The sequence below is a fragment of the Apodemus sylvaticus genome, chromosome 9 (assembly GCF_947179515.1).
Source record: "Apodemus sylvaticus chromosome 9, mApoSyl1.1, whole genome shotgun sequence".
Lineage (NCBI taxonomy): Eukaryota > Metazoa > Chordata > Mammalia > Rodentia > Muridae > Apodemus > Apodemus sylvaticus.
This window is the reverse complement of record NC_067480.1, coordinates 55,243,113-55,269,286: the sequence shown is the minus strand read 5'-3', so window position 1 is coordinate 55,269,286 and position 26,174 is coordinate 55,243,113. Positions and strand designations below refer to the sequence as shown.

The window sequence follows — 26,174 nt, the reverse complement described above, 5'->3', positions numbered from 1 at the left end:
TAGACTAATTAATAGACCATAAAATAAGTATTTAGATATGATTTCAATACTATTATGAGGTATCCACCAGAGTAGACTGCACAGACACAGGTTCAAGCCAATACAAAGTCTTTCTTAGCTGGCTGAGTGTTCAGGGCCTAAGTGTAATCCCGAGCCTTTCTAGGGATGGGCACTTAAGCACAAAAGCCAAATCTTGGGATGGCACACCTCAGTTAGCAATAACAGTTAGCCAGAAGCCAAAAGCAAGACCAGTGCATTTGGGGAGTTTCTCTGGTCCCATTTTGGCAAGTGTTCAGGCCTATATGTGTGCTGCCTTCCAAGGCTTCAATGTGCTTCCATTATGGCATGAGTTGGGCTAAGATCTGGGCATCTTATTCTATTATATATTTTCCATATTCTATTATGGTAACCAATATTTGGGAATTGAAAAAAATCTAAATTTTGCATACCAAAGCAAAAGAAGTCTAAAATTACCTAGGAATAAATATTCCTAAAATATTGACATTTAAGACCCCAAACTAAAACAATATTAAGATAATTTTAAGGGTTCAAATAAATGATGTGATATATCATGTATAAGGATCAGCGGATTTAATAATGATAACAGGCCAGCCTTTCACCAAATTGATTTATATATTGAGTACAAATTCAACTAAAATTCTGCCGTATTTTTTATTGAACTACACAAGCTGATTCTTAGATTTATATTGGAATGCAAAGACCTGTCACAAAATAATCTTTAAAATAAAATAAAACAAAGCTGGAAGATATACATTATCAAATACTAAGACTTCTCATCTAGATAAAGTAAGCAAGGAAAGACAAATACATCAGTGGATATAACAGAGCCCAGAAACCAAAGCACATAAATAACCATTTGATTTCCAACCGGTGAGCTGAGGCAACGTAGGGGAGGAAGGTCACCTCAGACCCACTAAGCTCTTTTGGTTTTGTTTTAACATTTTCCACTTTACACATTAGAGTCAAGTGCAGAGAGTTGTAACTTCCTTGTGTTCTCTGTAAAAGCCATAGCTAGCATATCAGGATTCCATGTGAAGTGTCTGTTGAGTCTGCTTAAATCAGACAGCTAAATGATTCTTGGTAAATCACATACTAGCTGTATTAAGATCTGTTAAGCATTTTCAGTTTTAAAAGGGGTTCTGGTAATTGCAAAATTCAAACCACAGACATTTCTGGGAGGCATTGTTAAGGTAAACACCTAGAAAAGAATTAAATAAAAATATGTATAGCTTTTACTGAAATCTGAACAAATTGGCTCTTTCCAGAAATAACATTTCTTTCCAAGATGTCTCAAATATGGGCCACGTCCTCAGTGAATATTAAAGGCACAGAGACTCTTATCAGACTAGGTACCCTATCGTTGGAATGGCCCTAGCTATGCAGAGCACTGAAGTAATGTTGGCTCACTGGAATACAGTTCCACTCACTCGTTCAGTGTTTGTCGTGTAGCAGTGCACTGCAAACGTGATGATAAACAAGACACTACTCTGCCACCTCTTTCACGTACAAAATGCAGCCAGGAATAAATACCCTCTCATACTAGCAGTGACTGAAGCCTGGAGACCACCCATCTCCATCTTACAGCTTATATTAGTGTTAGCCAATGGAAGAACAATGCAAGCACATGGGTGATGTTATACTTTCTATTAGCCACATTAAAAAGTATAAGGGGATTTCAGTTGGGTAATATATCTAAATCGGTGTATATAAAATATGATCATTTCAACATGTAATAAAAATTTATTTACTTTTTGCTATGCTGAAGAGCCACCCTAGGGACCTTGCATATTCCAGGCAAGTACTATGCCACCAGGCTATACTTCCAGTCTCAATATTCAAAAATCTTTTTATTTTTAAAGTATTATGCCAAGCCTACAAAAAAAAATCAGTGTATGTTTCATATAGCACTTCTTGCCTCGATTTGAATAAGCCAAATTTTAGCTAATCGGCAGCCACATGTGGGGAATGGCCACCTTCCCGACAGGGGGCCATGTGTAAAGCAATTCCAGGCAGCTCTAAGCTGTTGAACTTTAAAGCTGAACACCAGAAAGGAGAAATCATAGCGCATCTGATGCTAAAGGAGAATCACCATGTCTGGGAAACAACTTCCATTATTGTGTTACTAGAAGTCCAGGACTTGTGGTCAAAATGAGTATCGTTCTGTTATGGTCTTACGAGAATCTCAGAGTTTCATCCTATTTAGAGACAAATCCACCTAGCCAGTGTGCAAGGATGTGCAAGTGGTCTTTGAGAATTGTAAATATTCCCAGTGTTCAAGGATTCTTCCAATAATGATTTTTTTCAGAAGGCAAAAATATTGCTATTCAAAGTTCTCAATACATATGTGTGAGCTGCATAGTGGCACGAGTCAGTTGCTCGCGTATTATTCTCTGACACGCAGACACAATGTTTTTAGCTCCCAGGTTAACCAGCTCGTGTTCATGTGCATGCTTGCCTCCTGTTTAAAATTCATTCGTATCCTAACTGAACAGTTTTCTGTTCTTCCTCCTAAGGTCATTATTTCCATTAGGTTATCCATCCCCCTATTTTCAAGGCTGCAGCTAATTTACTATGCCATGCTGAATTTATAATTCTGAGTTTATAATCGCTCATCAAGACTGAATTTCACCTGTGATTTAGGAAGGGAATGAGTTGGAACCAGTTTGGATTTAGTCATTGTTTCAACACAGGTGTTTATAAATTCATCCTCAGGTGGGTCTTCCATCTCCACTCCCGCACAAGCACCTGGGAGGCAGAGCGCTGGGTCCACCGCTGCCTCAGAATCCTGGGAGATGGTGCTCAGGAACTTGGTACCAAAGGAGAGTCATTTCACACATAAATTTGGCAACCACGGTTATTCATACAGCAAAGTTTCACATTAGTGTGACTGATGATGAAATTACACATTATCATTTTAATCAGTTTTATTACAGGAAGAAATGCTATTTACATTGTGTGTGTACGTGTTCACTGCCTTTGCGGAACACTTCGTTGTATACTGTAATTTCCCTTTCAGGAAAGTTTCTTTGTTCGGGAAAGCTCCTTGACATAATAGGTTATGAATGATGGATTCTACTAGAGTCAAATTATATTTATCATAAATGAGCTAATGTCTAAAATCAAATTGTCTAGGACCCAGATTGCATTCTCTCACACTTTCCCTTGGTCTCTGTAATGTTTGTGACAGTGTCGGGAAAGGTGTGCCTTGTTTCTTTCTTTTTCTTTCCTCTGAAATCATTTTAAGTGTGCTTTAACTCAATCACGGTTCTGCAGAAAGCTATTGAACCAGACACAAGTACTGGAGCTTAGAAAGTGAATCTGACTGAGCGTCTGCCCTCTAGGAGGTCACCGCAGCAGCCAGGCATTGGTGAGAGACAGGCGCAGAAGCCTGAGTTAAATGTAATCTCCGAAGGCAGCCAGGAGCAGAGAGAAGCAGCGGGTGGGTAACTAGCTGAGAAGGGAGGGGGGAGGCAGGCTTTATGGAGAAGCTTGCACTCCTGCACTCCGTATGCATATGAGCCACAGCCAGGTAGGAAGGTAAGAACAGCCCACCAGGCTGTCCAGGATACAGGGAAGCTCAGATTTTGGGGGTCTTCTAAACCAAAATGCATTCTTTCCACTAAACACATGAACCTGGTCTTCCGAAGCTCACAGGCCACCATTTTTTTCCATTCCAGACTTCGCTGTGGTGAAATCTAAAGAGAGGTACATTCCCTCTTCAGGCCTTTAGATGCCATTCAGTTCACACCAGCAATAACAACATAGGAGCCCACCTTTACACAGTGCAAAAAGCAGTGCGCTGCTAATTTATTGCCGCATCTATTAAAGCTCTAGAGAGAATCTAATGCTTGGATTTTAAATATAGCTTGAGATATTACCATGATGTTTCCTGATTTAATCCCTCCATAAATTAGAGGAAATGATTATAGTACCTGTTGTCACTTCATTCTTGCTCCAATCACTCTTCGGCCTCCATTAATTCAGGATGAAATACCACAAAGTGTACATGGAGATGGGGGGGGGGCTACATTTTTTTATGGCTCCAATATGAACTCACATTGAAAGATGCCTAAGGCTTTCCTGGAATAGGAGGAAGCGAGGAGACGGGAATCATACTCATCGCTTTCAAGCGTGTTAGTAACGTTGCCAGATCGGACCAAGTGAGGAAGTAGAGCTTGGTGGTATTAAATAGCGTGTCCACATCTCTCTGCAAGCAGTTGCCGGAGCCCCCCCCCCACACACACACACCCAGGTCTCCCTTTCTGGTGTCACCTCAACTCTTCTGGGAATTCTGTTAAAGCAGTTCCTTCAGTGTTTTGTGGTGAAAGGCATTGCTGCCAGCCTATAAATAAAACCAGAAATAATCTTGCCATTCATGCTCCATCACTTTGCCACTGGTGTTTTATCTTCATCCCTTCACAGCCATTATTTGGTGTTCTCTTACAGAAGGCAGCAGACTACTGCAGCAGAAAATGTCCTTAGATGGGAACCCCAAAGCTATTCATGGACCATCAGAGAGGTCAGAGGGCCTACAGTGGTCAGCTGGGCAGCCTTGTAACCCAAGCAAGCCTAAGGCAAAAACATCTCCTGTTAAGTCCAATGCCCCTGCAGCTCATCTTGAAATAAAGCCAGATGAGCTGGCAAAGAAAAGAGGTAAAGTGGTTTCTTTTGTGCAAATGATTTGACATATTCTGCACACACATAAAAAATGCCAGGATGCCAGAACTTTCTAGAAAAAAATACTGCTTAACAAAGAGAGTCATACATGCAATTGCATTTCTTTCTCTTTTTCACCCCCTACAATCCACTTAGATGGAAAATGGAAGTCAGATGCAATCTTTCCCATGTCAAAGGTCTTGGCGTATCAAAGGTGGAATCACCTCCCCTTCTCTTCCCCTCTGTGTTTGCCTATCTCAGTCACTTACAAGGAGAGTGTTAGTGCAGGGCAGAGTAGTGCCTCCCAGGCACATGAAATCCAGGCCTGTTCTGGTAGAGATGAATCTGTAGCCTGATAGACCTTCCTTGAGAGATGGTCTTTCCTATGTGATCACACATCTGTTTTGAACTTTCAGGCAATCTGACACTGTCTTAGGTTTCTATTCCTGCACAAACATCATGAGCAAGAAGCAAGTTGGGGAGGAAAGGGTTTATTCAGTTTATACTTCCACACTGCTGTTCATCACCAAAAGAAATCAGGACTGAAACTCAAGCAGGTCAGGAAGCAGGAGCTGATGCAGAGGCCATGGAGGGATGCTCCTTACTGGCTTGCTTCCCCTGGCTTGCTCAGCCTGCTCTCTTAGAGAACCAAGAATACCAGCCCAGAGATGGCACTACCCACAATGGGCCCTCCCTCCCTTGATCACTAACTGAGAAAATGCCTTACAGCTGGATCTCATGGAGGCATTTCCTCAACTGAAGCTCTTTTCTCTGTGATAACTCCAGCCTGTGTCAAGTTGACACAAAAAACCAACCAATACAAATACTGAACAGCTTTTCCATTTGACACACTAGATTTTTATTTTTGGTGTCTTTGAATGGTAACAAGCCTTATAAATGAAAAGGCTAAATCACTTCTTTTCTGATTCCAAGATTAAATAATGCCCTTCTTATTCAGCCTCAGGTGTATTTGATTTCCTTGGCTTTGGCTTGGCACACCCATTCCATTTTCTTGAGGGAGATTTCTTTCTTTCAAGAAACATGTTCTTGTTGAGATAAGGACAGTCTGTCTTCCATGCAGGCTCTCTGCCTTGTTGAGAGTTACAGGAAACCAGGAGAGATGGCTATCCAGCTTTAATGCTATGGCTGTAATTCCAGGCCTGGCTCAGGAAGCTGGTGGGGAGCCAATATACCTGGCACTCAACAGCCCATCCTCTGTAGCCCATTGGTTCCTCTCTCTGTCATTTTCCTGCTCCAAAATCCCTGCTGGCTTTGAACCATGTGCAGTGGTGTTAACAGAGGGAGCCAGCAGCACAAATGGCCCTCATATTGGAAGAGGCTTCAGTTTCTGACAGAACACAATGAGCCGAGGCTCTTTCTGAAGAGCCAAATGACACGTGTGCCGTATGTGGCACAGCCAGAGTCCCCCATGCCACCCCCGTGAAGATGCACCATTCTGGGGATCTAAGAGACCCATTCCCTCTTAGCAGTGTTTCTCTACTAGAAGACAAAAAGCCAGGTCTGTTTGGGGTGAGTCGCTTGCTTTGTTTTATTTAGCTCATAAATAAAAGATAGAATGGTCATGCTAACATTTCCCCCCCCCCCCCCGGCATCGATTTTAGGCCCAAATATTGAGAAATCCGTGAAGGATCTGCAGCGCTGCACTGTTTCTCTAACGAGATACCGCGTCATGATCAAGGAAGAAGTGGACAGTTCCGTGAAGAAGATCAAAGCCGCCTTCGCTGAACTGCACAACTGGTGAGTGCTTTGACCCACAACTCTAAGTCCACAGCGTCTCGCCTCTCCCCATAGCGTGTAAGAAAAACGTCGGGTGGGAAAAGTTGTTTACTTAATACATAAGCATCACAGAGCAGCTCTCTCTCTCTCTCTCTCTCTCTCTCTCGCTCTCGCTCTCGCTCTCGCTCTCTCTCACCTTTGTGAAGTTCTGCAGGCAGAAACATATATCATCTTGGGAGCAAAAAGGAAAAAGTATTTGAATAAGAAGAACTCTGATAGTCTTAATAACTCACTGAAAGTTGAAGTTGGCCTAATAGCACATCAAGAATATAGAATGACACCTGTACAAAGGGGGGAAAAGAAACCTTTCATGGTACTGGCATCCATGAAAAGCTAGTAACATGAAAGCTAGTTTAAAAATACAAACCATTACCATCATTATCATTAAATTTCCCTAGCAAAAAGGAACATCCAGTGACTTTAGTGATGGCACTCTGTGCTTGATGAAAGTAGGGTAGCTGTGGTGGTTGTGACAAAAGAAGGATCTGCTTTGGTTCACAGAGGGTACAGTTCACCATAGCAGGAGCTCGGGACTACAGCAACAGAGCTCGAAGCAGCTGGCCATGTTGGGTTCATATGTGGAGAGCAGAGTCATGAGGATGGATGTGGGCCGCTGCCCAGCCAGCCTTCTGCTTTTTAGTCATAGCGGACCCAGGCCCCCAGCCCATGGGATGGTGCTGAGCGGGATGCAGTGGGCCTTCCGCTTCAGTTCATCTAAGCTACATAATCTCTGACAGGCATGCCTGAAGCGTGTCTCCTCAGCCATTCTAGGTCCCGACCCTTCGGCTCGACAGCGATTAGTGTTTGTGAACACAGAGGAACTCTCATTACTGTCCAGCTCACTGCCCTTCACGGTGCACTAAGTACACCTGTTTTCCTTCTTCAAACAAAGAAAGAGTGCCCTGACATGGTTCAGGTGTTGCCCTTCCCTCCCTGTTGGTTTTCATGAAAAACATTTCTCTGAGCCCTAGACATTTTCTTATGTATAGAATTAAGGTGAAATATTTATTATTATATAGTTATTATAATGGGAAAAAATGTTCTGTGTGTCACTTAAGATTCTTTCAGTTCCAAATGAGAAAAGCCACACTAAAGACAAAAGAGATTTTCATAGCTGAAATATATAAATTTTCTAAAATAGTCACTCAAGGTAAATCTCCTTCTAGGTCAAGTTGTATTACGACCCCATCAGGATCCTGTCTCTCTCCTCCCTCCTCCTTTCTTCCTCCCTCTCTTTCTTTTTCATTATCTCCTCAGTTTTGCTTATTTTGTGCTTCATTCTTAGACAGACACTTCTGTGACAGTAGATACCCTCTTCTTGACTTCTCCATAAGCCTTAGATTAACACCCTCAAGGCTAGGCAGTAGTTTCAGGGGGGAAAATTGCAAGGGCTAATTTTCTTTGTCTGGGTTTGGTCACATATAAGTCTTTGTAACGATTACTATAGCAAGAGGATTCGTCTTCCCACTCTCTGTTCAAAGTCAAATGCTTCCCCAAGCAGACAGAGGGGTGAATTCCAACCTGACCTCAGAAGCTGAGGCTTGAAGTCTCAGTTATCCAGACCAAAATCTAGGTGCTCACCCCAAAAGAAATCACACAACCACAGTGCCCAGGTCTGTGGAAATTGTCCCCCAATGTCTCCTTGACTTTTCCTGACACCAGAATGTGACTGCATTTCCTGCATATTTCTCCATTCCAAGTCCTTGCTTTGACACCGATGTGCTTTTTAACAGAAACTATGGAGTTGTAAAAACTAAGGATTAAGCTTCACACTGACTTAATCTAAAATTCATAAATTTTAAGCCATCTGCTACATACACGATCCCAAGGGTGCAGAAGACACCAGGTACTTGACGGGAAACTGTCTACTCCAGTCACGCCTCGGTCCCTTACCAGTGCTCTGAGATGAATGCATGAGCCTTACCTTCACCCAGCCATAGCACCCATCCATGGGGCTTTTCTCTTGGCCAGAGTGTGGCTAAATCGTTCAGAGCAACTCCTAGGACACATGTGAGAACTTAAAGAAGGCAAATTGGTGTACTATTGAAGATGAGACTTTTTAGTGATTTCCAGTTACAACTTTTCTAGTCTCTCCTTAAATCAGTTGTCCTTTTACTTGTAAATATCCCACCAGATGTCTAGGGCCAGGGGCAGCGGAGTGTACCTGGAAAGGGCCAGCTGTAAATCTGTTAAGCTTCCCAGGCATACAGTCACTCAGCTCTGCCTGTGCAGCAGAAAAACAGCCTCAGACAATGCATAAAGACACCAGAGCAAGAGTGGCTCCTGGTCATCTGCATTTGCCAGCCCTGCTCTCAAGGGATTGGGTCTGGATTGGAGAGCTCTGTACCCCATGCATCTGGGTGGCTGGCCGTGTAGAGTAAGTACTTCCTCTGATGGACGGCCCCTTGTGATACCTTCCATCCAGTGACTCAAGCACTAGCTGACCAAGTAGACCAGAGCGACCTCAAACCACCCCTCTCCCAGCTGCTAAACCTGCTTTTTATTTACTTAATTTTGAGTATTAGTAAACAGCATGTGGGTCTTAAGGCATCTGGAAATTTACAACAGATTCTTTGAGCCTTTTACTCCTTATAAATGGTGAAATGTAGTCAAGGAAAGCCAGTGCCTCAGAAGTTGTGCAGGATTTCTCTCCTCCACATCCTCCTTGCACTTGATCCTTGGTGGGGGGAAGATGAGTTCTACATGAGCCTTTCCAGGCTCACAAGTCACCCACAAAATCAAAAGGGCACTTTCCTTCCAAACCAAGGGAGAAGGTGTGTAGTTCAATCCTTTGCTATATGTGGCAGCTAAACTCTAACACTTCTTTTCTGACCAAACCCTTAATAAGGATGATCCCACAACAATGTGTGCTGATTTAAAAATAAAACCAACTTACTGTTTTAAACAGACCCGTTTATGTGCATTTACACCAAGAGAAAAACCTTGCCTCTACTCCAAATAAACCTTGAGCCCAGCCAACTCGGTGATGAACTTAAAGCTTTGTTCTTGTTTCCTAAAGGAATGGATCTTAGGAATTGCATTACTCATGAAAAAATATCAGGCTACAAAAGACTTGTCTAAAAGAAGTTTGCCTACTGATGGTGAGATCACATACCATAGGCAATAGAGGGAGTTGTGTGCCTGGCACCATCAATGGCAAACCATAGGCAATAGAGGGAGTTGTGTGCCTGGCACCATCAATGGCAAACCTTGAGCTCAACCACAGGGGGTTGTAGGTTTGGAACACATGGGCCGTATACTCTGCTTTTCTGAAAACATTGCTCATTCTAAAACAGTAATTAACTCGTGTGACCCTCAGGGTCGTGAGTCTGTGAGTCCCACTCCTAAATTCTCTCTCTGGTTCTTGCTGTGGATCACCCAATTCTCCTAGCTCCCAAGTACTCTGGAAGGAGCATTGCGTGTCCTTTAGGAATAAATAGAACCTCTCATGGAAAACATTCAGGAAACATTCCCTTTTACACTCTCTGCCACAGTGCCAACATACGAACATGAGTTCTGCTCAACTACCTTCCACCAAAAATCTTGAGGAGGTTCATGGGAAATGTGATTTCAAGAAGCTAGGAGAAAATGGCTGCTGTACTTCCTCCAGACTTACTAAGAACACACCAGAGCCAAATGAGCTGGGTACTTATCCTTCCCAAGCAGACTGTGAAGAACACTTGCTCAATACACTTACTGAGGAAAACCACAAAGTAGCTAAAATATAACAACTGGTGTTTCACTAGGACATGGTCCCGTGTGGCTAACTGGTCATAGGTAGAGCATTGTCATCTTCTCAGAAAGAACTAGGGATCTAAGCGAGTAACCAAGATGACACCATCCTCTCCCACTACATCTGAACAGAAGATAAACTTGGCAACAAGAACACAAAAAGTCACATCAGGAACTAACGCGAAACAGCTGGCTTCTCTTCTGTACAGTTGGCCTCCTACCACAGCTGGAAAATATTCATTCTTTGCAACCATAGCTGCCAGATTTAATTGCTTTGTGTGCAGTCTAGTCTAGCTTCTCATCACAAACCCAGTGTATGTGTGTCCAAGTTGATTATGAAGGCTTAAAATGAGCAATAAAACATGAAATTGAAAAAACATTGAAGGAAGTATAATAATAGTCAATATTTTTGCCATATGCTGGGAGAGAAAGTATCCCAAAATAGAGCTATAAAAATCCTGTTAGGTGCTATTGTCGATTTAACATCTAATTAAGAGCACTCTTAAGGAATATGGAAGCTGGCTGGAAGCCAGCAAAGTAGTGTGCATACTAGTCAGGGTGGATGGGGTGCTAATGAGGTTGTAGAGACTGAGGCATGGGAAGAGTAATCATTATGAGCTGTTTTATTCTAACTAAAAAAGGGCACCCAGAGCACATGTTTTGTAGCAAGCACTGGCCCTATCCCTTACCTTTTGGTTTGGTTTGGTTTGGTTTTCTGAAGTAGGGCTGTATTCATTACCTTTCTCATTGCTGTGGCCAAATAGCACAAGAAGCCATTTAAGGAATGAACAGTTTGTTTTGCTTCCCAGTTAAGAAGGGATTCCGTCTGTCATAGTGGGAAAGGCACAGTGGGAAAACCTCAAAGCAGCTGGCGATGTGACGTGTGCAGTCAGGAAGCAAAGAGCTGACATAAGTAGGTTAGGTTGTAAAGCTTAAGACCCGCCCCTGATGACCTACTTCCTCCCATAAAGCTCTGCTTAAGACCCGTCCCTGATGACCTACTTCCTCCCATAAAGCTCCACTTCCAGAAAACTTCACAACCTCCCAAAATGGTGTCACCAGGGGAGAGCCAAGTGTTCAGACCTGTGATCCTATGAAGACCTTTCATGTTCAAACCACCAGGGGATAGACCAGCAGGGGCTGGTTGGGTCTAGCCCAGGCTAAACCTGGAGGTGAGACTCAAGTCTCAGCCCTTGCATACATCCCCTTTCTCTGCATCCTTCAACTCATTCCTTCCATATCTTTTCCTTCCGCACAGCAGGCGTCCCTCCTGTGGCTCCCTTCTGGTCAGAGATCCAGCCTCACTGTGACACTCCACTTAAGCAGTGACCATGGGGTCCCCAGATCCCTTTTCTTCTTTTTATTCGCTGATGCTTCCTGGTCTTTCACGGTCCATGACCCACCTCATTGTGAAGAATGTGTTCCACACTCAAAATGACATACTTGAATATCACAAATGCTCTCTAGAGATTCTGTACCTTAATCAAAAGACAACTTCTAGCATGAGAATCCCAAGTTGAAGAACTAGCTATTTTAAGATAAGTTTATCTTTTACCCACACAACTGAAATCCCCATTACCTGCTGCTGAAGCCTTGCTTGTAGCTAAGCAAAGCCTTTCTGCATACATCCCCGCACTGGTCAGCAGGGTGGCCACACACCAGCCAGATACCATCTCTTTGGCATTTTAAATGCTACGTTCTTCTCTGGGATGTGAGTTTGAGGAGGCCCCCTAACAGGAAGGAACTGAAGAGGCTTGTGTCTTGGAACCACCTAGTGACAGTCGATCCCTTATTCCCAGTGTTGATCCTTGGATGCCCAGATAGCGTAAAATTATTGCAGTGTACATCCTCTGAGCACTTGAGGATGAAGCCAAGCAGAGCCATTTTCCTGCTTCAGGAGGTTTGCCATTCAGCACAGTTCTCTTCGTATGGCTGGTGACCAACCCTCCCTGTCACCATGTGCACACACTCATCTTTCTTGACACCTTCGCACTGTTCTTCTGCAGTGCCTGGAAGTGCACACAATGCTGAGATTATGGTTTTTCTGTGCTCATTGGATCTCTCATTGTTCTCTTTGTAAATAACTTAGTATCTACTGAGAAACAGTATCTATGAATTAATATTTGCTTCTATACTGAACTCTTATGTATGGAAAGTAGTTTAAACACCCCCGGGGCTTCTTGGCCATCCCTTACAAAGGCATCACCCAAAACTTATTTCTGTAGTCCCAGAAATCTATTTCATTTGGTTGGTTGGTTGGTTGGTTGGTTGATTGATTTGAGGTGGTATTTTAATTACAACTTGATTTTAAAGAACTTAAAATCCATCACACAATGAAATTAGCAGACCCAAAGTCTGTACACCTCAGTGAACCTCTACACAGTCAGGCTAGCCATCCTGAAGAAGCTGTGGAGATTCACATTGTATTTTACACTCTCAGTATTGATTGCATTTAAATACATTTATCCACCTTGAAAAAATCCCAACTGAGTTAGAACTAGAAAAATACTCAATTCTCTATCCTCTTTCATGAGTAAGGTGTTGATTATCTCTCCACAGTCCTTCCTCTTCATGTAATTTGCACCCTTTAATGTTTCCCTTTCTTCTGTTATACTAAATCCACATGTTATACTGTACCTACATGTTATACTGAATCCACACATTACACTGTACCCACATGTTATGCTGAAGCCACATGTTACATTGAATCTACACATTATATTGAATCCACATGTTATACTGAATATACATGTTATGCTGTACCCACATGTTATACTGAATCTACATGTTATACTGAATCCACATGTTATACTGAATCTACATGTTATACTGAATATATATGTTATACTGTACCCACATGTTATACTGAATCCACATGTTATACTGTACCTACATGTTATACTGAATCCACACATTACACTGTACCCACATGTTATGCTGAAGCCACATGTTACACTGAATCTACACATTATATTGAATCCACATGTTATACTGAATGTACATGTTATGCTGTACCCACATGTTATGCTGTACCCACATGTTATACTGAATCTACATGTTATACTGAATCCACATGTTATATTGAATCCACATGTTATACTTAATCCACATGTTATATTGAATCCACATGTTATACTGAATCCACATGTTATATTGAATCCACATGTTATACTGAATCTACATGTTATACTGTACCCACATACTATACTGAATCCACATGCTATACTGAATCCACATGTTATACTGAATCCACATGTTACACACTTGTTTATGTATATACAAATGTATCATGCTAGTGTCTGCATGTAAGGGAGAATGCACAGCGTTTTTCCTTTCTGAGATTCTGTGCTCTTGATTAATATTATATATTCTAAATCTAATGCATCAACATGGCTCCAGGAGTGAACCTGAGTGGAGCAACAAAGAAGTGATGAAAGAGACAGGCACAAACAGATATACAGACAAAAAGTCTGGGATCAGGTAGACGAGACTCTCTGATAGAAAAACCCACCGCATCTGGAAGCTCAGTATATTTATTACAGAGAGTAGAACAGTAGCTCGCTTCCCTCTAGGAGACACTTGGTCTGGCAATATTGATGACTGTCACAGCTGCAGGGAGGGAGTGTTACCAGCTTCAGGTAGTTCCCTTTTCATACAGATGAACAAAGACACAGGGTTTCTATACAGATGGATCAAGGAGACAAGATTAGGATCTAGGTAGGAGTGTCTCTGTAGGGAAACAGTCTTCATGCCTTAAACAACCAGGTGGAGAAAGCTATGGTGGACAAATTCTGCTCACACTGTCAGCATTCACATGTGGACCAAAAAGAAAGGCTTTGCCATTTCCCCCTGAGCCTTGCTCCTGGGGCTTTGCCATTACTCCATAGGTCTTAGCTCTGGGGTGTGTGACATGGCCAGCTTAGCTCCTGGCGGCATAAATCAGGACATCTCCCACTCGGGGTTTTTCTGTCTCCTGTGCAAGTCCATCCATTTTCCTGCAAATTTTGAGATTTTGTTTTTCTCAAGAGATAAATAATATTCATATGTGTGAACACACACACACATATTATATATTATATATATATATACTTTTCATTTTTGTTATTGCACCAAAATGTCCATCTGTATTGCTGCTTTGTTCACTATAGCAAGAAATTGGGACCAACCTAGTTGCCCATCAATAGATGAATGGCTATTGCAAACTTGTTTGTTTAGTTTTAAATCCAGGTGGTTCTCTTTTGCATCTTTTAACACCTGAAAACCACAGATTACAAAGCTTGTAGAAGAGGCTGTACATCCAAAGCCAGAGCAGAGCAGTCAGTGTCTCTCATCTGGTGAATCTCTTCCCTCTAGGAGACACTTGGTCTGGCAATATTGTTGACTGTCGCAGCTGCGGGGGACAGGGCGGTGGGGGGAGGGCGGCAAGTGTTACCAGCTTCTGGGAGCACAAGGTGAGGGTGAGACCAGGGGTGCTGCTAACCAGCCAAGGAAGCTGGGATGACCTCTCACCAGGGTTTACCTTCCTTCCCGTGCTCCTATAACAAAGCTATCTTTGGTCCAAGATGAGGATAATTCAGAGGATCCCCTAGTGGAAGAGAATGCAGCATGTTCTGCAGTATCCCCTTGAGGGAAAGACAGACTCTATAATACTATGAGGGTCTAGCCTGCAGCACCCCACCCTCCAAAGCAAGTCAGAGATACAGGAAGGGGGATTTCCCATCACTTCCATACTCCGATGCCTTCCTTTTTCAATCAGTGGTGGGAAAATATTTTTTTTCCATTCTGCCTGAAACATAACCCTTCCAGCTACACGTTTTAAAGGTCAAATTACATTTTTGCCTCCTTGAGATCTAAAAACAATTATATTGGAGTGTAGAAAATTGAAGGCTTTGCTTTTTTTTTTTTTTTGTCTGTTTTTCATTATAGAATTCAACTCGGTCCTTAGAAGAACATAGAAAAATTAAGAACTGAAGGTTGTAGCTAATGGCAGGCAGTCAGTTTCATTAGCCATTCTGTCTCTACCAGAGTCTTTTTCTCATTTTACAATAAAGCCAAATATCACAGTGGTCACGAGGATTAGGATGGAATCTGAGGTGTGTAAAGATAAGGACAGTGGGGAATTGTTCTGTTAAGCACCTGTTTGGGGATATTCTTCTCTGGTTTCAGCCAAGCAGCAATATTGCTTGCTATTCCCAAGTATACGGGGCATATGTACAGCCATTCTAGTGCCAGTGACAAAGTCAGGTGAGCAAGCTCTTGTTCTGTTTAAACGAGATGGAAGGAGAAAGTCTCTTTTCATAGCTTATGATCCAGCAGCAGTTGAACAAATACTTGGTCGTTTAGGTGCCTTCTCTTAATTAAGAGAATCGTTAGCATCATAGTGCTACATATACTTTGAAAGGGATGGCACATATTTGGTTAAAGAAAAAAGAGACCCTAGAATTAGATCTGTATCACAAAACAGATGGCAGCAAGCAGATTTGGCTTTTGAGTTCAGTCATGTGAACATGGGGAATGGTTAGGAATCTCACTGCAATGCCAACGTGGCAAAGATAGTGAGCTTTGCTGGTGTGCACAGTGGATGCTGGCTACTGGGGTAGTGTGATTGTGCAGTTACAGAAGCGATGCTTCACACTGGATGCTGGCTACTGGGGTAGTGTGATTGTGTAGTTGCAGAAGCGATGCTTCACACTGGCTGCTGGCTACTGGGGTAGTGTGATTGTGCAGTTGCAGAAGCGATGCTTCACACTGGCTGCTGGCTACTGGGGTAGTGTGATTGTGCAGTTGCAGAAGCGATGCTTCTCTGTGCTGTAAGCGGTGCTTGTAAGGGGTTTGCCAGCATGAGCATGACCGAGGAGGCTTTCCCTCCATTTGGTGTTGCTCATCATTATGCAATGCTTTCCATTCCCTATTTGATTATAAGAAGTGTGTCAAACAACTGCTAGATTTTGCCAGCCTTTAGCCTAAGCACATAATGAAGACCAAAAGCAAGAGGTTGGCATGTGTGGCTTCCAGTTCTTCTGGGTTTTTTTTTTGTTTGTTTTTGTTTTGTTTTATTGGTTTTTTTTTTTAAATAAAATCATAAGTTTCGATTGGGTTTTTATTTTTAAAATGTAATAAGAAGGTTTTTATGTCTCCTTCTCTAGAAGTGAGTACGGTCCTCTCTCTCTGACTGATCAAAACCTGTACAAAACCAGACTTTCTCACAAATCCCTTTTTCATGTTTTCTTTTCTAAGTGCCCAGCTGTTTCCGCCTTGTACAAGACCCTATACAAAGGAAATTAAATAAGCTTGTTCCTTCCCACACACAATAGTCCATGTTATTTGGACACTCAAAAAACACAGTGTGGGATGAACACATACTTGCAAAGGATACACGGAGACAATAATAAAAGAGGCTAATAAATACATTTATGCCTCAAGAGAGCCATGTGGATGGATTTTGTTGCCATCTAGCTGAAAAATTGCCCGAAAGGACTCTTCTCCCTCACTCTGCACCAGTGTAATAAACAGGAGTGAGCTCCAGGATCCATTCTGAAGCTGTGAAAAGAGCAAATCCCACGTAATGGGGAAAACTCAAGGTTCCTGTGACTTTGCGACTGTGGCGAGTCCCTGCGGTCTGGGCCATTTCCAGGCCTTGTCTTCTCCGTGAATATTGTCCCTCTAAACAGGGGGAGGGGCGGCTCACTCTCGAGGGAAGCCCTCCTTCCCTGCTTTCTTTCCTCCCTACGGTTTTCCTCCACATTAGATGTTTTCCCAGGGCCTCTGCAAGGTCTGAATGGATCAGTTAACATGAAGGAAGAACAGGCTGATAAATATAGAAAGTACTCAACCGGCCTTTTCAGTTTAGAGAAACCAGGGTGAGAAGCACCTCCCATTACTCCCATTAACAGCCTTCCCGGCTGTAGGTGCAGATGACCACCACACATTACAGTGACCGCCACACATTACAGTGACCGTGTGCTTGGCCCGATGTCTATTGCGCTTTAGCTGCAGGCTTCTTTGCAGAGGAGCTTCTGATTTTGTTTCAAAATCTGAGAAAATGTCTGAGTTTTTCAACAAATAAAGGCCGCCAATCAGCCAGAACACATAGACAGAAGTGGTTGTCTTTCCATCCTAGAATGGAAATTGCAAAATTAAGCAAGTGTTCTGTGTGCATATCCCCATAGAGTATGATATCTTTAAGAAGTTATAATATAGTGCATTTTCACTAGGAGAATTAAAATCACTTTCTTAAACATCTTCATAAACAGCAAGTCCATTAGATTTAAAGAGAGCTAGTCTATAATACATCTTAAGAATGCGTCTTAGAGGTTTTGGGTTTGAGGTTTGGGTTGTTTGTTTGTTTGTTTGTTTGTTTTTAACCCATGAGAATAGCATGGAGTAGGACTCTAGAGTTATTTGGACAATTAGGTACACAACAGCAAATCATACAGCAAACTGAACATGAAGTCAGTGAAATAGAATTCCTTACATATGTGCAGCATTAATATTTCAGTAGCTGTAAACTCTTGATTCTGACTAGGCCATATTCTAATAAAAGTCACACTTTCAGAGGTTTATTAACCACTTAATTAGGAAGCATGTGGTGTGGAGTTAGACAGAATGGGGTTTGAATTTCACTTTATATATTCTAGCTCAAAGCCAATTGAGTTTCTCTCTCTCTCTCTCTCTCTCTCTCTCTCTCTCTCTCTGGCTTGTCTTTTGTTTTTCAAGACAGGGTTTCTCTGTGTAGCCCTGGCTGTCCTGAAACTGTAGACCAGGCTGGCCTCAACTCAGAAACCCTCCTGCCTCTGCCTCCCAAGTGCTGGGATTACAGGCGTGCGCCACCACCACCTGGCACCCGATTGCGTTTCTCACTCAGCTATGGACAGCTACGCAACCTCGCTGTGGGTTACGTGAATACTCCTAAGTCAGTGAGCTTGTCACATCATTCTAGCAAACTTCTAGCGTGCTCCCCAGTGGATCCTCTCCTAAGCTTCTCTTCCAAGCATAGCGTTTGGGAATTTTTTTTCCTCTACCCTGGGGGGCATTATTCTTCAGCACTTTCTAATTAAAAAGGGTTTTCACACAATCTATTATAGTCATACTCCTTCCCTTCCCCCAACGCTCCAAGATCCTCTACCCCCTCCCTACTCACCCCAGTATTGGCCAGTCCCTCCTGGGCAAGGGGCTGTCCAGAGAGTGGTTGATATGCACAGGGACACTCCACTGGAGAAAGCTGGTTCTCCATCTCCCCTCGGGCACCTATTGTTGGGGCTTCTGGGTTAGGGACAGGGCTCTGTCCGCTTCCCCTTTACAGTACCAGGATTTTGTCTGATTTGAACTTGTGCAGGTCTTGTGTGTATTGTTTCTCTCTCTCTCTCTCTCTCTCTCTCTCTCTCTCTCTCTCTCTCTCTCTCTCTGTGTGTGTGTGTGTGTGTGTGTGTGTGTGTGTGTGTGTGTGTGTGTGTTAGTCCTGTTGTGTCTGGAAGATGCTGTTCCTTGGTTACAAAGGGCAGCCTCTGTAAGCACTTAGTATTGCTGGATCTTGGATTTGGGGTGTGTGAATCTCTCCACAGCTTTACTATTCCTTGGGGGAAGAGAAAAGTGAAGTAAAGGGACCCCCATTAGGAATGGCTACAGCTGCCACCATCAAGACAGATCACCCCACCTTCCTTCCTTGTCCTGTCTCTCTCTCTCCCTTTCCTCATAGTGTAGAATTGACCCCATAATCTGCCTTCTCTGTGTGTTACACTGAGAAAGCTAGCCTGGACCACAGCTGGAGAAGCATTGTCTTGTCTCCCTCTCCCGTTCCTCATCTGTTCATCTCATAGGTAGAGGACTGTGCCCTTAGTCGTATTTCTCAAGCTTGTTTGTGAATGAGGGGCACCTGAGTCAGTACCCCAGAAATTCTGCTCCCATGAGTGTAGAATTGACCCCATAATCTGCCTTCTCTGTGTGTTACACTGAGAAAGCTAGCCTGGACCACAGCTGGAGAAGCACTGCTCTCAGCACTGAAGGATAAGGGTGCATTCCTTCCCTAAAAAGCCTTGTCTACTGGGTACAAACAGAAATGAGCAATGCAGTGTGGCAAGTAACACAGTGGAGTGTCGGGTGTGGGGGCCAGGCTCTGGCACAGTGAGCGGGAGAGCCCTGGAGGCTGTTTAGGAAAGGGTTCGTCAAGGCAGAGATGCTTGAATCTCCAAGGAAAACTAGACATTTGCCACATAAAGAAGGGAACAGAAGCATACAAGATCACAGTATCTGAGAGGACAGAAGTGCCCCAAGCCTCACTCCACCAAGCGATAGAGTGTGAACCCATGCCTCTCAGATCAGAAAACAAACTAGACACATGAACTGCCATTCATCTCTAATCAAGAGAGTAGGAAAGTCTCCTTTGTAGACTTTAGTGTTTATTTGCTTTCCCAGTGTGCAGCTACTTAGAGCAGGCTGTTAACTGAGATAATGGTGCGTGCTTGACTAGAGGATCCCAGTGTGCACTTTCCCTCTCTTCCCTGTTCACCTGAGAACCAGAAGTCTAAAACCTGCCAGGTCGGCAGGCCTGGCCGCCTCGGGTGTGATGTGATGGCACTCCCGATCCTTTGGGAACTTGTGCTAAGCATTGATTACCTCGTGCTCAGCATCAATGATGGCATCTTCACAGAGAACTTCCCCATCCCAATTTGTTTTTAAAAAACAACAACAAAATGTTTTTGGAAAAAGATATAGCAGAGTGAAAATTGCTTGGCTCTATCTTGTGCATGAAGCAAAAAATGTTTTTTGACCTGCTTTGTTTTATTTTGAAATGTTTAATTTTGCTTTGCTTTCTTCAGTGAGTGTGTAAGGTGAGGTAAAGATGCCCACAGGCGACTGGCACCCATAGTTTCCTCTCCTCTTCTATAGCGTAGCTTCAGACAAGGAGGGGGAGGCTAAGTCTTTATACAGTGAAACTGAAATGTGGTTATTTATTTTCTCAACTAATGCTTTTCATAGAAAGAGATCAACCTAAGACATAATTAGAAAAGACAAGAAAATACTTAATAATGAAATGTATATATTCCTAGCTAAACAGTTAGGATTGTAGATATCAGACTTAGAGGATTTTGTTTTCCCTTGTCCTTTTAAAAGTTCCAAGAAGATAAATGAGTCCCGGTAGGCTTTTGTTGAGATAAACTATGTCTGTTTTGAGGAACTCCAGAGTCTGATAAGTATTAGTATGTAGTCAGTGTGCAGTCTGCAGGCCTCATTCCCAAAAGGCAATTTAAATGGTATAGTCAAGTAGTCAATTGTGGCTGTATGATTAAAACATGAAATATGAAAAATTAAGAGACATTAACACATTATATCATCTGTGGAAAAAGAAACCAAAATAAAATGGGCCTCAGCCCAAGTGATCGATTGAGTCCAGTTGTTCTTATCTGGGATATTTGCTTTGCCCTGCGGCTGAGTGTGCTTCCTGAAGGAAGGCCAGCTGTTTTACCTCTTAGATGGCTATGGTTAGTGCGTAACTTTCAAAGGCTTCTCTTTCTACTGAAGACCTGTGTTGGTTTTATGAGTTTGGTGAATGACATTGTCGAGTCTTTAGACGATCCACTTGTCGCCATTGTTGTATTCAAGGAGAAAAAAAAATCATGTATTTCCAGTTATGAACAGAATTCAGATAGTTGTAAAATGTAAAAATGTATAGAGTGGAGGATGCCAATCTGGGAATCCCAGCAATGCAGCAAAAATATAAATAAATATAGCCACCTACTCTTGATGCCGTTAGGGTCAAGTCTGCTACAGTGGAAGTGGATAGGAGAGGCTTTTCTCTACTGGAGTAGGTTGCTGGGGACAGAACGGTATGAGAAGTGAAGGAAGAGTGACTAACGGTGGCACCATGACTGACACAGGGGACAGGGGAGGGGACTGAATGGAAAGATCTTTAAGATAAAGAAAGGAACTTGGGGATTGGCAGCCTGTAAGACTGGGGTGGGGTGGGGTGTCATTTTCAGCTAGAGCTGCTGACCCTCCTGCCTAGGAATACAGAACCACACATTTCTCGTTGCACATGTGGCCATCAAGCCAAGGAAGAGACTCAGTTGACAGCTGCAGTTGTTAAGAAGTAGCTGAGCAAAAAATGTGGTATATCTACACAATGGAGTACTATTCAGCCATTAGAAACAACGAATTCATGAAATTCTTAGGCAAATGGATGGAGCTAGAGAATATCATACTCAGTGAGGTAACCCAGACTCAAAAGGTGAATCATGGTATGCACTCACTAATAAGTGGATATTAACCTAGAAAACTGGAATACCCAAAACATAATCCACACATCAAATGAGGTACAAGAAGAAAGGAGGAGTGGCCCCTGGTTCTGGAAAGACTCAGTGAAACAGTATTCAGCAAAACCAGAACGGGGAAGTGGGAAGGGGTGGATGGGAGGACAGGGGAAGAGAAGGGGGCTTACGGGACTTTCGGGGAGTGGGGGGGCTAGAAAAGGGGAAATCATTTGAAATGTAAATAAATTATATCGAATAAAAAAAAATAAAAAATAAAAAATAAAAAAAAGGGAAGGACGGAAAGAAAAGTCTTATGCCATAAGCCTTGCTTTAGGGCTTATCACTCATTTGCATGCTTGTGCTGTGTGCACAGGCTGACAGGGCTGAAGCATTCCCTATCGTTTCTTATCATCCTTTCTCGCCAGCACCTCACCTTTCTGCACCAAAAAAAGCCAGGACACAGGTTCAGCCTGCTTGCCCTGCCTCCATCTCCTCTGGTGCTCCTAGCTTGTTTGCATGGTAGGCAAGGAGTTACAGGAGCCCCCAATCAAGCACACTGTCCATAGACTCTTCTGAACCGCAGTTGTCTGGGATAGTTCCAGCAGTTTCTCTCTTTAAAGGCCCCCGAGGCAAAGTATCAGAGGTGGAACTGGCCTCATTTGAACTCTGATATCCAGTTCTAGCTGCTGCCTACCCTGGTTGAGGTTCTGTTTCATGATTTGTCTTTTATTCCTCAATGTGCTCCAGCGGACGCTCAACCGGGAGGGTCCTGTGGCTGCCTGCCTTCCAGAGCATCTTCACCTTTTAAGAACACCAGGCCTGTGTGGCTCATCCAAGCTTCCAGAAGAAGCTGTTTGGGCTACTACACTCCTGGGTCTCTAGAGTTAAAGACGAGTCTTCCACAGAGCAGAACACCACAAATATATTCCAACTGGAAAGCCCTTTCAATTCCTTTTATCATCATTATTAGTTCCCAATAGAAAGAATCAAGACAGTGGAAACACTTTTATGAAATGACACTTTATCTTTGTGATTAACTACATAATAAACTATAAAGATTTCTCCATGGTAATCTCCTCCTTACACCTTATTGCTTTGGTAATAAAAGCTTTTTTATGGCCACAGGATAAAATTTTATTAGCCAAGTAGTTTAGATAAAAGGAGAAGATGTGTTTTGGAAGGGTTGAAAGGTTACGTCTGAAACATGTGAGCTTAGCATGGGTTTTATGTTCAACTCTGCTGATGGAAAATATGCTGGATGCATCTTAAGTCTGTCTAAACCAATTAAAGAGTTATGTGTCTCTGTCAAGTACTGGAAAACAGGGCCGGTCAGTCCTGAGGCTCTTGGATTAATGGGAAAACACATGTTTCAACAAAACACAATCACAAACTCGCTCTTCTGATTCTGAGTCAAGGCCTCAGTGTTTCGTAAATATCATTACAATTTTATTCATCGGCCTAAGTCTTAAATGATGAGAGCCAATCACTATGCAAATGTGTATCTATTGTCACATATACAATTCACACACAAGCACTCTGGAATGCCCATCATAGGCCATGCCACAGAAAGATGGGCATCGTATACCCCTACTGTTCAGCCACTGCTGAACAACCCGTAACAGAATAAGAGAATAGAGGTGAAGTTTTTAACAGCTCAATTACAGGTTTTTAAGACATTGACAGTTAAGCAAAGATTTGCAGAAAGAGCTTGCTAGATGAAGAGACTAATTTGGAGAGGAAGTAAGACATTTTCTTTGAGGCAAAGGACATGCACCAAGATTCTGTGGTAAAGACTGAATAGGGTTCATGCCTCGTGGGGTATTGGGAAGCTTCAATGAGATTCCCATAAGGCACTGGCCCACCAGCTGACGGCCCTGGTCCTGTCAATCAGCCTTCAGTATTAGTTAGGACCGGCTCTTACCAACAGCAAGCTGATGTCTACCTGCAGCAAGCTGATGTCTACCTATAAAGGAGAACCTCAAAGGCAGTTGTGACCTCTGCTTTCACAGTAGGGCTCTGGTATGTGCACTAATACCACCCTGCCCAGAGGGCCCCACTCACTCCTCTCTATCCCCATACCAGATTTCTGCCAAGATGCCCTCCACCCCTGTCCAGTCTACTGTTTTCACCCAGCAGCACTTCAGTGTGTGTCTGTCCTTGTCCTTCTGAGAAGATTGAGTCATGCAAATAGCCCTGATCCAATCACTCTCAAAGCTGCCTGGGGCACCCTGGCTTTGAGGGCACTTTAAAGGCCTCCCACATGGCCATTCCTTCTTGACCTGCTCTTAGTCTGGGGCTCAGTATGATGTGATGCTGGCTCCTCGCTGTCTGACAGCCTACCAAGGGACAGACTGGCCTGCACTAATTTGTCTGCCACATCCATTTCCCTTCCAGAAGCCTAATGCTTGGAATCAAACCCAGGCACCACAGGTCCACTGTGATGAGATTCTCAGAGGACTCCTTATGCTGAGTCTTGAGTTTGCTGTGTTTCTGTCTATCAGGTCAAAACAAAAACCCTGGGTGTAAGTTTTGAATGCAGCCGTGCAGCAATGGCAGTGCTGAATTTCTGAGACACTTGAGGACGCCCCCTTGTTAAAATACCCACGGGAAAGGAAGCATGGTTTGATGCCAACTTCGCAGGCTTTTTCACATCCCCAAGTGTGTGCATTAAGCAGATTATGACTTCATTGTATAAACCTTCATCCCTCCTCTTGCTAGCCCAGGAAGTCTGAACTAACCATTGTGTGACTATCAGGCTTTGTTTAATATGTGTTCCACCTGGGGTATGTATTGTACCACAGATCTTGTAAACTCTCTGAGCATGGTATTATGTTAACAAATTCTACCAACAAAAACTTAGCATGATCGTGTAGCTTGTGAAGAACTCAGCAAAGGCATTTTCCTTGACGTTGTCCCTGCTCAACATGTGCAGTCTGTAAGCCTCCCAACTTCCTGGATCTGTTCTTTGCATAAAAACTAGGGTGGTGAGGCTGGCAACTATGTAGAGCCTCCTGAGCTTCCTGAGTAGTCTGCCCTTTTCAGTGACTGACTGTCTGAAGCCAGCCTCATCACATGGATGGATTTCCCTCATGCGTGCTATGTATGAGTCTTCAGAAGTCTGCTAGATCTTCTTTCTTCTGACCATCACAATTTTCTCCTCTCTGTCTTACCCTCTTGGCCAGTCTTGCAGGACTCTCACAACCCTGCAAGAAGGAATGTAGACTTTATACTGATAAAAGAAGGCCCCCACTTCCTCTCCCCGTCCTCTTCCTTTTCTTTGTTTCCATAGCTGTACTCCCAGCTCCAAAACCCTTAACTGTACTTAGAAAATATTGACCAGATGAATTAATGTTCTCTCTCTCTCTCTCTCTCTCTCTCTCTCTCTCTCTCTCACACACACACACACACACACACACACACACACATATCTTTATATAACATCCCAAGCCCTTTGCAGCTCTGTGAAGAGCCATTCCATGTTCTGTGGAAATCTAAAGGCTGTATGAGGATGCACATGTTTTAAGGTGCAGGTGGATTCTGCGTTCTCCCACTTGCTGTGCCTTCGGACTTCCACTTTCCTTATGTTCAGCACTGCATCAATCGAGGGGTGAATCCCAGATACTACAGTCCATGCGAGTGCACCCATCCACACCACGCATAGGAAGGTACAGGCATCCTGCAACTGTGTGCAAGACCACATCAACACCTTAAGATGGCACGGGAAATGGCCTGGCTTTTGGGAGTTCTTTTCCCTACCCCACTCCTGAGGTTGATCCTCGGTCTCAGCCTTCTTGCTGAATCTTCTCTCTTCTCTCATCCCTTTCTGTCTGGAATAAAGTTTCAAAACATGTTCCCAGGCAGAGTAGTTTAATTATTTGTAGTTTGAGCTCTTGACCCCAATTTCACCTTATCTCCCCAATAGCTTATCCATTAGCCTTTGTCTCCTAAACTAAAATGGAAGTGCCCTCTTTAAGAAAGTTGTAAAAGTATAAGATAAAACAGGCACCACCAACAAAACCACACTTGTCTCTATCAGGGCGACATCTGTAGTCTTGACAAGAGGAAGCTATGTCTGCTTGGAATCAGGGTCCGTTGATGCCATCTGACGCCTCATACAGTTGCTCAGTAGCTGATTTGTTCAGAGATGGACCTTAAGAAGAAATCTGAGAACTTTGCAGTAACAAAGACTTGCAGAGAAAGGAACTGAGTCATCTGGGACAGGGATGGAGTGAGGACTTCCTTCTCACTAACCTTTTATGTGCACTTCCCATATTTAAGACACATTGTCATCATGCCTATAAATAAGGTACATGCACACGACTGGCTCACAAAAGTGCTCAAACACGGTGACCTTTAGCCATGTGTGTCATGAGGATTCCTGATGCTGTCTATAGTGGAGGGACTAGGCTCAGAGCCCAGGCTTGGAGAATGTGCCTGTCAGCGAACACAGCACTTTCCACTGGGATTTCCTGGTTGTGAAGGGTTGAACTCCACAGCAGACATTCATCACTTGCCAAGTCTTATGCCATGTCATCTTGTTCAGAGTTCTAAAAGGTTAGAAATACATTCACAAACCACTTCTTACCTTGACCAATTTTGCAGAATAACCAAGAAGGAAACGTTCAACACTGTAAATTTTGAAAGTACACATGATTGGAAATCTAAACTGCAATGTATTGAAACATATTCTACATAAATTCATAATTAAAAGTATATAAACAA

The 26,174-nt window shown here is 43.2% G+C and overlaps 1 protein-coding gene across 7 annotated transcripts in view; it reads left to right on the top strand.

Annotated features, from left to right (window-relative positions):
- Positions 1-26,174, top strand: part of Spats2l (spermatogenesis associated serine rich 2 like) — a 173,521-nt gene that overhangs the window by 124,450 nt on the left and 22,897 nt on the right. For 5 of the 7 annotated variants that reach the window (XM_052193225.1, XM_052193224.1, XM_052193226.1 and 2 more), the window contains 2 exons: positions 4,468-4,674; positions 6,300-6,435. In XM_052193225.1, coding sequence (XP_052049185.1) covers positions 4,468-4,674; positions 6,300-6,435 — 343 coding nt within the window. The remainder of the gene's footprint in view (positions 1-4,467; positions 4,675-6,299; positions 6,436-26,174) is intronic. The other 2 variants (XM_052193228.1, XM_052193227.1) reach the window with 1 other exon arrangement.